Here is a 10,776-nt window from a genome sequence, read left to right on the forward strand (position 1 = left end):
TTTTTTACTGATTACTGTACATCCCAATTACTTAGTTTCAAGCGAACATCAAAAGTGTTTCCCCTCACACTTCAAGACCATTCATTCATTCATTCATTCATTCATTCGTTTGTTTCTGTGTGGGTATATAGACTTCAGTGCTTGCCACAGTGTATATGTGGGAGTCCACAGACATCTTGTGGAAGTGAGTTCTTTCTGAGTAAGAAGAGAAGTTGTGGATCTGGGCTCCCAATATCAAACTCAGTTCTTAGGCTTGGAGGCAAGGGCCTCTACCTGCTGAACCATTTCATTAGCTTGCTTCCTGAGATTTTTCGTAAGGAATCTTTACTATATAAAATTTAAAAGGGAGAGACTTTTGGGGAGGAGGAGGAGGATTTAGAGCAAAGGTCATGTGTGAAGATGCCATGATGAAACCCACACTTTGCATGCTTACCTCCAAGACTAATAAAAATGAAAAAAAATAATATTTGCACAGCAGGGCTCGTATGAATAATAGTTATGAAGCATGAAAGTACATGAATTAACTAATTTAAAGACTTTGTCTGCCTCCAATACTTTGAATACTCACTATCAAAAACATAATTCACATTGCAATTCAGTCTATCTATTTATCTATCTACCATTTATTTATATCTATCAATCATCTATCTATGTTTTCTACATATCATTATTATTTATCCTATCTACCTATTATATGAGTCTATTTATTACCTATCATATGTATCTATTATCTATATATCACTTATTTATCACTATCTCTATATTTACAGAAGGTTCTACTGTGATTAAGTATAATTACCATAACATCTACAAAGGATTCCACATTACTGAGAAAAAAATAATACACAGTAGGGTTTATCTAGTGTGAGAGATTTCTTGAATTAGTTATGACTCTAAAAAGGGGAAACATTATTAAAATTTTAAGAGCATTTTGTTTTATAGACTTTTAAATGGAATCGAAACCTGGCTGAACTGCTTTGTTAGTGGAGGAGCCCCACACAGATTTCTTAGCTGAGGCTGGGGTAGTTCAACTCAGTACAACAAATCCATGCTCAAACTGTGAAGTTGTGATTGCAGAGATTTAAAGAAGCTATCACTGGAGATCATTTTAAACGCTGGAGGTTCAGGAGGAATGGTGAAATATTCTTGCCTAATGGAGCTTAGCACCAGCTGGAAGCAAACAAGCAATGGCACATCCCCTTCTGTCTGACAAAGCAGTTGATCCGTGCAACAACTTTGATCTATGGCGTAGTCACAACTTTCTTCGTTCTCCAGTGAGAAAACCGAGGCTCAGCTACCCAGGAAAGTGCCCAGATCCTCAATTTACGCTAAGATAATAATGAGCTTGATCACAGGCTTTGGGTAACAACTGGAAAAGCTAATAATGCACATGCGACATCTCACACAGTACCTGACGCATTTGTTACCTAGCACACCTAAATGCTCTCCACCCTGCTGCTCACCTCTTCCTTTCCCTTGGGATTAGACAACCATTAAAAGAACTGCAGTGGGGGAGGGGGAACCTAGGTTGCACATGATCAAGATACAGGGCATGGACTTCTCGAAGAATAAGTGAAAGAATTTTAAAAAAGAGTGGCTTTATGGCTCCAAACAGAGTTCTCGTAGCTCACCTTCCTTGACTGTACTATATATGTATATGCACATAATTACACTCATACCCATGTGTAAATGTATACACACTGGGAAGGTATGAATATATGTGCTTGCATGTGTACTGCAGAATATCGCCACTACTGTAAAAAGGTCCTGGGTTCTCTGGAGGCAGCTCTTTCCTTTGTTTTGGGGAGGGTAAAAAGAAAATTCATGAAATACTATTTGAAACACATATGAAAGACAGGTTCCAATCACCTTCGTGCAGGGATGGAATCTTTGCGCTGCACATGCCTAGCTTAGTTAGCCTTGCTAGAGAGAGCTTTGGGGAAGTAGGTTAGGAAGTCAGCTGTGGAAGATTGTGGAAGTCAGGGTAAGGAGCTTGCATCCTGGATTTCTGCTTCATAGCTAAGAGCGGCAAAGAGGATGCTGTTTCAAGCATCCCTGGTGATGGCAGAGACAGGGAGGCCAGCCTCATCTGCATTGGTAAATAGCAAGAAGTCGTGGCTAACGGGAGGTGGTGAAGTAAGGACAAAAAGAAGGTTGGAGATCACAGAGGCAGAAATGATGGCTGGGTCACCAGCTGACAGGGCTTGGAGCAAAGACACATACAGGGTGGCTGCGCTGGAGAGGCTGTGGTGACAAGAGATGGAAACTCAGTGTAAGGAGAGCAGAGGAGGGGAGAAAGCGCATCACTGTGGAAAGTGGAGAGGCCTCAGAAGGCTGTATGGGTTGTACAGTCTGACGCATTAACATGCCAAAAGACTGATTAAACACCAGTCCAGGGCTGAAAGGAAGAGTGGCCAAGCCCATACAATCCCCTAGTCTTTTAATATGCAAATACTCTCTAAGGAGGACTAAAGTTTATTCGGCAATAGAATGCAAAGCCCTTAGTTTGCCAAAATATTGCCAGCACATTTCAGAGGTGATGAATGATTTTGTTTGTTTGTGTATTTGCTCCCCCCTCCCCCTGGTAGTCAAGGCTAAATGGGGGCTTACAGCTCATTTGTGACAGATGACGCGTGCTTTCAGACAGCCTCTCTACCAAGTTAGCCCAGGAAGGATCCCTCGCAAGCAAGCTGTTTCCTTAGGCCAGGTTCAAGGGTTGCCTTTCCTCACTAAGGCCAATATGATTCCCTAAACCTACCTTGGACATTCATCTTTTATCTAGAAGCCAACCAAATAATTACACATCTTTATTTTCTTAATGTTGATGCATAATTAGTGTACTATCTGTGTTAAGTGTGAAACATCATCATTGATACTCTGATTATAAATCTATTTTATTTTTATAATGTACGAGTCCTTTGTATTCTCCTTTCTAGAATACATGCACCTTTGTAGAATTACATCCTACTTTTGTTTAGATGCGACTCAAGGCTGGGGCTTGTGAACGAACAGGCAGTGAACATACAACAGTATTCCTTCCATTAAACACTCGTGGCAGCAGTTTAAGCCAGAAACAAACTGTTTGCGACAACCCCCTTTTTGTATATAATCACTTATTTTTCTAGAATACTTGGATTGAATTCTTGAATGACTTAGTGAATTGGGTGTTCTAAAATCAGTTTTAGTCACTGGGCAATATAGGTAAGCAAAAGCCCTCGTAGGATGAGCCTGTGATGTGTGACTTGGCACCTGGAGATGTCATCTGTGAGGTAAGGGACACCACAGACCCTAAAAGATCACTCTTCAGTGTCGTTTCAGTGTGTAGTTGAAACCTGATATCAATGTACTTCTGTACAGATTACTGAATGGACTGTGACAAAATGCAGGCAAACACATAGCATTAGTCGCATTATATTAAATACGCAACATATTAAAAACTGTTATATGACAGGAGGGACAAGTAAAAGGAGTGCAATGGCTACTTACATTGTGATAAGAGAAGGGTTGCCTACGAACGCTCGCTCGGGTATTGACCTGATATTGTTGCTGTGGAATCCTCTAGAAAGAGAGACAAATATTACAGAAAATCGTGTGTGTGTGTGTGTGTGTGTGTGTGTGTGTGTGTGTTTTATTTACTAGCCCTCTTTGTCCTATTATGTAGTAACCAGAGTACAGGTAACGCCCCTCTGCATCATGAACTGTGTGTGTCCTCATTTACCGCAGAGGAGTAAAGGGAATTCCAGCTCGAGTCTTGAAAGAGGGAAGAGAGGCTGTGCAAATCCCAGTTGTGCTTTGTGGAAGCAGGATATTACGTTATAAAAGGAAAATGGCTTTGTTGATATCCAGTAAAGAACTGTCGCTTAACAGCTTGAGCGGGAGCCATCTTTGGAGAGAGGATTAAGATCATTCCCAGTTTGAGGTTGGAAGAAAGGAAAATTAACTTCAGCTGCAGTGAAGTAGAGATTTCAGGAACCTCTTTAAGAGGAAAAGGAGTAGTGGGTCTGTAATAACAAATTGATTCCCCAGGTTGGGGCAAATGTAGTCTGAATGACAGCCAGGCGATTCAAGGATCTTTGGGTTTTCTGACTGTGGCTGTACGCATGTGCATGCGTGACAGTTAAGGTTGCCTCCCTCTGTCAATATGCTACCCAGCTGATACACATGTGATTCTCTGTGGTGGAACACGCAAAGGCTTTTAACTTATAAACAACCTACCCTATCCATCTGCTTTGTGGAAATAAGGTCCCAGGTTTAAATTTTTTTTTTTTTTTCAAGTGCTAGGACAGTACTTGCACAAAGCTCTTTTTTTTTTTTTTTTTTTTTAGATAAAAGGAAAAGCTAATTAAAAACATCCAATGGCCAAAATTTAGTTTACCTTTAGTGAAATTGTGCTTAAAAATTAAATAAGGTTCACTTAGCATTTAAAGAATAATTCATGTAATAAAATATATGTGAAGGCATCTTTCACTATACAGAGGACACAATTTTATTTGTGTAATTTTATATTTATGCACCTCAAAACTGTCTGGATTCATAGAAATGTTTAACAGATAACTAAGTGTTATTTTAGTTGTACTACAATATAAAGAATGTAAATGGTACTAGAATCCATATCACTTAGGAAATAGGTTATATAACTATAAAATATGTTTGTACATACAAATATGGGAAGTCACATATACATTGTAAAATCCTGGTAATTTTGGTTATGGAAATCAGCTAAAACATATTCAAGTGCACTTAACTATTATATAAACTTAAAAATTTTCAGCTATTGTACATAATAATCATGCCAATTTAAAAAATAAAATGCCAATTTACAAAAGAATAAAAGTTCATTCATCAAGCCTATCTTAACACTTACAGTTCCTTAAGGTTGGACAGTGTCTTGATTGCAGTGGGGAATTCATCAAGGTTATTATAATTTAAATCTCTGGAAATAAATAAATGGTATTTTCAGTAAAAACATCTATTTAACCTATTTACATGGTAAGCTGGTTTGCTCTTCCAAAAGACCCGTATCATCAATGAAAGTTCTTCTTCTTTCTTCCAGCTGAGGGTTTATTGGGGCATGCTGCCCGCTAATACTTTAAAAGCAACCTGCTGTGTCGAGTGTGTTTGAGTGTGAGCATGAGTGTATGTGTTTGTGCGCGTATGTGTAAGCAAAGAGCTTGCTTGTGAAAGTAAGAAGACACTTTTTGGGAGCTCATTTTTCTCCTTCCTCTGGTGGGTTCCAGGAATGGAATTCAGTTCATCAAGTTGAGCTGCAAGTGATTTCACCTGCTAAGCTATCTCTAGGGCCCTGGCCACCAACAGTCTGAAAACATTTGCATTACAATAGTCATGACCCCAAAGAACAGAAATTTCCTGCCAAAAATCAATGGCTTCCTTGGGTCATTTGAAACAGGGAGGGGCCTGCCTGACCTGTGGCAGCTTTAACTTCCAAGGAGGAATGATGCTTGCTTGGTGGGCTTGGATGACTTCCGGATGGAGCTCTTCACTGGGACCTGGTGCATTGAGTTGGCAGCTGCTGTTTGCAGTCCTGGGATACATCCCTTTTCTTGTTCCCCCCTTCCCATCTAGGAAGCAGGACATGAGAATCGCCTTGTTCCTGGCTCATAGGGAGAGCCTGTGTCTCACCCAGCCTGAAGTCCAGGACAAGACATGTGTTTGGGAAGGTTTAATGTGATACAGAGGACTCTTAACAAGGATATGAAGTCTAGAGTTTCCCTAGAGTCACAAATGATGATCCATTCAGAAATCTGATGTTTTTCTTGGTCTGTGAGGCAAGGCTCTGTATTATTCCCTCACACACAGCAATAGAAGGGCCAGAGAATCTCAGAATCATTAATTTCTCTATTTGTAATGACATAAATGGCTTCCAATCCCATTACTCACACGTATTTTATAGGCTTACTCTATCTACCTCTTCATATGAAAAAGGAATTGCTGTCTGGTCCCTGGGTAGGGCGGCTTTCCCAAATGACACACAAAACCCCTTTGGTAAGGCAATCAGATGTGGTTAGATCCTCCTTAGTAGACAAGAATTGCTATTTAATTTTAAGAGAAAGATAATTTGGCTGAGTTCGACATGAACCGAGATTCCTACTTGTCTGGCAGAAGCAATCCTTAAGCTATTCTGCAGGCAGGAAACTCGTCTTTTGTGGACATAAATTTTCTTCCTGTTTGTAAATCTCTCCAGATGGTCTCTTTTTTTTCTTTCTTTTTCTTTTTTTCTTTTCTTTTCCTTTCTTTTCTTCTCTTTCTTTCTCTCTCTCTCTCTCTCTCTCTCTCTCTCTCTCTCTCTCTCTTTCTTTTTCTTTTTCTTTTTTTTTTCTTTTTGATTAAACGAGGACTGGACCCTTATAAATTACTTAGCTTTCTAGTCAGAGAAAGGAAGAAGTTGGGAATAACCAATTTACTGATCCTACGTAGCCCTAGGCCAAGTGGGACCAGACAGTAAGATGTACAGATTTTTGTCCTGAAACTTTTTGCTTTGTGGTATTTGTAAGCGTTTTTTCTGTAAGGCCAGTTCCTCACTCAGGACTGGGGACAGGAAAAGCATTTTGTGGAAACGCCCAGGAAAGCTGATCTTGTTTGTTGTTTGTTTGCTTGTTTTTTCCTCTCCAATTGTTCTGTGGATTGGGTGAGAAAGTACTCCTTAAGGAGAGAGACCTTGTAACTTTTTTCCTAGTGACTGAGGGGAATTGCTGTCCTCCTGATGGGAACTGCTCTCCTGCTGATGGAAACTGCTGTCCTGTGCTGTCTCGGTCAATGCCTAGATGAGTTCCTTTATGGCACCCATGTTGAAGCGAGCAGAGTGACAAGTCATTCTGGAAGGAGAGTTGTGGATGCTCCACCATTATAAGAAAACCCAGGATAGAGATTGTCTCAGGAAGCTGGTTGATCCAGAACTTGTTAGAAGCTAAATAGATCATGGATAAGTTGTTAAAAGTCTGTGTGCAATTGAACCATGTTCCCTAAGGGCATAGAAGACTTGGTTGTGTGATCACCACAAGGCCTTGTGTCATTTATTGTATTTCAGGATTAAAATGGGAAGGGACTTGAGGATATGCCTGCAACTACCTTCCTTGCCTGGTACACTCAGATCTTCTGCTGCCTACTGTCCACCCTGATTGCACTTTGTTGGCTCAACAGGGCATTTAAGACATCTCCTGTAGGAGGAGGAGGTTTGTGCTCATGGTAGACCGTGAGATCCTCTGTCCTGGCTCTGGGCTCTAGGATATGGCCAGCTGACAGGACATCTTTATATCGAAAGTATCAACAAAAATCTGAGCTATTTTTGTTGTTGTTTGTTGAGATAGGGGTCTTACTCTATCGGCCCAGGTGAACGTCAGAGGTCTGGGTTCAAGTGATACTCTTCTTCGGCCTTATGACTAGCTTGAGGTCACAGGCACATGCCACTGCGTCCAGTGGAAGTTTTTCCTAGTCTTGGAAAATAGCACCTGGAGCTATTGTCTATACCTGTGCTATATAGCACATGGAGACATGGATTTCAGAATCAGGTTACAGAAAGAAGCAATTCCCAATTATGCTACAGGCTAAATATGTAGCCCTGGTAAAGTAACTCAGTGGACTCTAAGACAGGATAGGAATAGCTGATTGAAAGGATATTTGTAAAAATGGTTCAAACAATGTGTATCAGTGGTCATGCACATATTCTATAAGTGATATAGTCCCTTGGATTGCTTCAGTATGAGCCTCATTCCTTATGAAGGCCCTAGATCTCAGGGTCAGCAGCTTCCCTTCAGCAGAGGACTCAACTCACACCTAATTCAGTGCTCCTGACAAGAGAGAGCGCTCCTCAGTGGAGAATACACGTTCCTAAGCAAGCAGTCACAGCTTACTGACAGATCTCATTTAACTTTAATTATCCCCACTAATTTGCCACTCACAAGAGATTAAAACGGAATTGCAGTTTTATTGTTTAGCTCTGTGTGTGTGTGTGTGTGTGTGTGTGTGTGTGTGTGTGTGTGTGTGTGTAAGATAAAACCTCTGTAAATATCTGTTTAAGGCTCAGGCAATTAACCAAACCAAACATCTCCTTTGGCTTTAAGGCTGTTTTGATTCCTTCAGAATATTCATGAAAACACTGGGAAAAGGGAAACAAACAGAAGGTCAACTCACAAAGTCTCCAGGCTGTGGAGCCCAGCAAAGCATTTCTTTCCCAGGGAGTGGATTCTATTATTATGGAGATGCCTGGAAGAGAGTATTACCCGCAGTCAGGAACAGTCACGAGGGCAGATGGGACAGAGAAAATTTAGGAACAACATTTGAGTTGTTTAAATTCAAAGACATATAAAGGACACACAAATGGTAAGAAATGAACATTAAAAAAAAAAAAATCCCCTGTGCTGCCTTCACTGTATGTAATTCTATAGCATGAGATTTGAGATAATTACTGTGTATGTGGTGATATGAATTATTTGTGCTTTTCACAGTAGTTTCCAGTGTGGCTTGCTCATTGTGACTTGGAAACAGAGTGCTCAACAGAGACACTGAACATTACCAAGGTCATGGGATGGAGGGAGGGTCATACGTGGACTCCATTCCCAGGATTGGGCTATCGGTCGGCAAGAAAAGATTTTAGCCATAGGGAATAGTGATCAGACTTTTTCTGCTGCCCACAATTGGTAATCTTGACAAACTATTAATGCGTACAATTATCATCTTAGGCTCGATTGATAAGTCAGTTATGCCAGAGTCAACTAGAACAGCTGTGTAGACAACTGAAAAGTAGATTAACTCCCGAAGAGATTTTGGAAAATAGGTTTAAGGGAGATGAGGTTAAAAAAATTAGTCTAGGGGGCTGGAGAGATGGCTCTGCGGTTAGGAACACCAACTGCTCTTCCAGAGGCCATGAGCTCAATTCCCAGCAACCACCTGGTAGCTCACAACCATCTGTAATGGGATCTGATGCCCTCTTCTGGTGTGTCTGAAGAGAGCAACAGTGTACTCACATACATAAAATAAATAAATAAAAATCTTTTAAAAGAAATTAGTCTAGGGGCCACAACCAGGCCACAGCCAGCTTCTTTGGGGTCAGTGACATCATATCCAGATTCAGAGTAGAAATGCATTAACATCCCCTTAAATTTATTTTTTCCAGACTTAGATCTTTGTTTTAAAATAAATTCTGGTTTCAGGTGAGATCTATGTGACATTGATTCAAAGTCTTTTATATGCCAAGGATGAGAGAGCAGATGGAGAGAACCAAAAACGGATGGGTCTGCACCTCATGAGTACATGCTAAAGAAGAAGAGATAGGAGATCAGCGTCAGCAATGCACTGGGCAGGGAGACAGCAAAAGAAGCATCTTTGCTCTTTTTAAGGTCAGTAAGGTAAGTCTGAGTGGCGGCCAGCCTATGGTGTTCTACCTGTTGGTGGTGGGCCTGTGAGAGGCGGGGCCTAGTGGAAGGAAGCCAGGTCACTGAGCCTTGTCCTTGAAGGAGCTACAGGGTCCCCAGCCCTTCCTGTCTCCCTTTATGTTTCCCGGCTGCTATGAGGTGAGCATCTTTGGTCTACCGTGTATTACTCTTTACGATGCTCTGCTTCACCATAGGTCCAGAGCAGTGAGATCAGTAACTGTGGAAGGAAATTGCTGAAATTGTAAGCTCAAGTGCACCTTTCTTCCCTTTAAGTAGTTAATCCCTTGCTCCCTCCCTCCTGCCTTCCCTCCATCCTTCCCTCTATTCCTCCCTCCCTGCCTCCTGTCTCCCCTCCATCCCTCCTTCCCTGCCTCCTGCCTTCCCTCTATCTCTTCCTCCCTGCCTCCTGCCTTCCCTCCTTGCCTCCCTTATAGGATCTTACTCTGTAACCCACCTAGCTTGACATATATACTTTTGGCTGACTTTCAAACTCACTGCAAGCCTCTTGCCTCTCAGCCTTCTAAACCCTAGGATTATAGGCATGAGGCCCCACGTCCAGCTTTATTTCAAGCATCCATCATAGGGACTAACACATCAGGCAAGCTGATCTTATAGTCCTTCAGGTAGCAACTACATCCAAACATCAGCACTAGATAAATGTTGGTTATTCTATTAGTGCATGAGGGCATACATACTGCTTTACTGTCAAAGAAGACTGACTCATTTCCAAACTATTCATTGAGAACCATTTTGTTTTCTAAACTGTAGAGATGTGAATAAGGCCTGGCCTAGAATCTTATCATGGTGGTGGAGACAGGGGGATCAGGACTTCAAGGTGATCTTCAACTGCACAACAAGTTCAAGGCCTATCTACATGAAACCTTGTTTCAAAAACCCGAATCAAACCAAACCAAAAGAAATCTAGATCTCAAAGAGAAATATAAAAGGTTAGAAAAGCAGAATTGTTGTCAAGAGTCAACATTTCCCTCTCCTTCTTTTATTCTCTCCCTTTGCCCCCCTTTCCTCTTTCTTCCTATCCTTTTCTGTCTTTCTTTCATCAGTACTAGGGCTCAAACCCAGGCACTGATGCTAGACAGTCTGCTGTTGGGATATATCCCCAGCTTAGCAATGATCTGCCTTCTTTTTCTTAAAACAAAAAGTGCTTGTCAAGGCTGTGAGTATAGCTTACTGGCAAAGTATTAAAAGTATTAATACTTGTTCAGCTAGCATTTTGTAATGCCTGATTCCATTCCTAGAACTGGAAAAAAGAATTTATCTATCATCTATCTATCTACCTATCTATCTACCTATCTATCTACCTATCTACCTATCTATCTATCTATCTATCTGTCTGTCTGTCTGTCTGTCTGTCTGTCTGTCTGTCTAT

The 10,776-nt window shown here is 41.1% G+C and overlaps 1 protein-coding gene across 1 annotated transcript in view; it reads right to left on the reverse strand.

Annotated features, from left to right (window-relative positions):
- Lgr5 (leucine rich repeat containing G protein-coupled receptor 5) overlaps positions 1–10,776 on the reverse strand; it is a 132,776-nt gene that overhangs the window by 16,556 nt on the left and 105,444 nt on the right. The window contains exons 6-8 of the mRNA XM_031349506.1: positions 8,149–8,220; positions 4,865–4,933; positions 3,487–3,558 (exon numbers count right to left, since the gene is read on the reverse strand). Of these exons, the coding sequence (XP_031205366.1) occupies positions 3,487–3,558; positions 4,865–4,933; positions 8,149–8,220 (213 nt within the window). The remainder of the gene's footprint in view (positions 1–3,486; positions 3,559–4,864; positions 4,934–8,148; positions 8,221–10,776) is intronic.

This window comes from Mastomys coucha, unplaced genomic scaffold (genome assembly GCF_008632895.1).
Source record: "Mastomys coucha isolate ucsf_1 unplaced genomic scaffold, UCSF_Mcou_1 pScaffold4, whole genome shotgun sequence".
Lineage (NCBI taxonomy): Eukaryota > Metazoa > Chordata > Mammalia > Rodentia > Muridae > Mastomys > Mastomys coucha.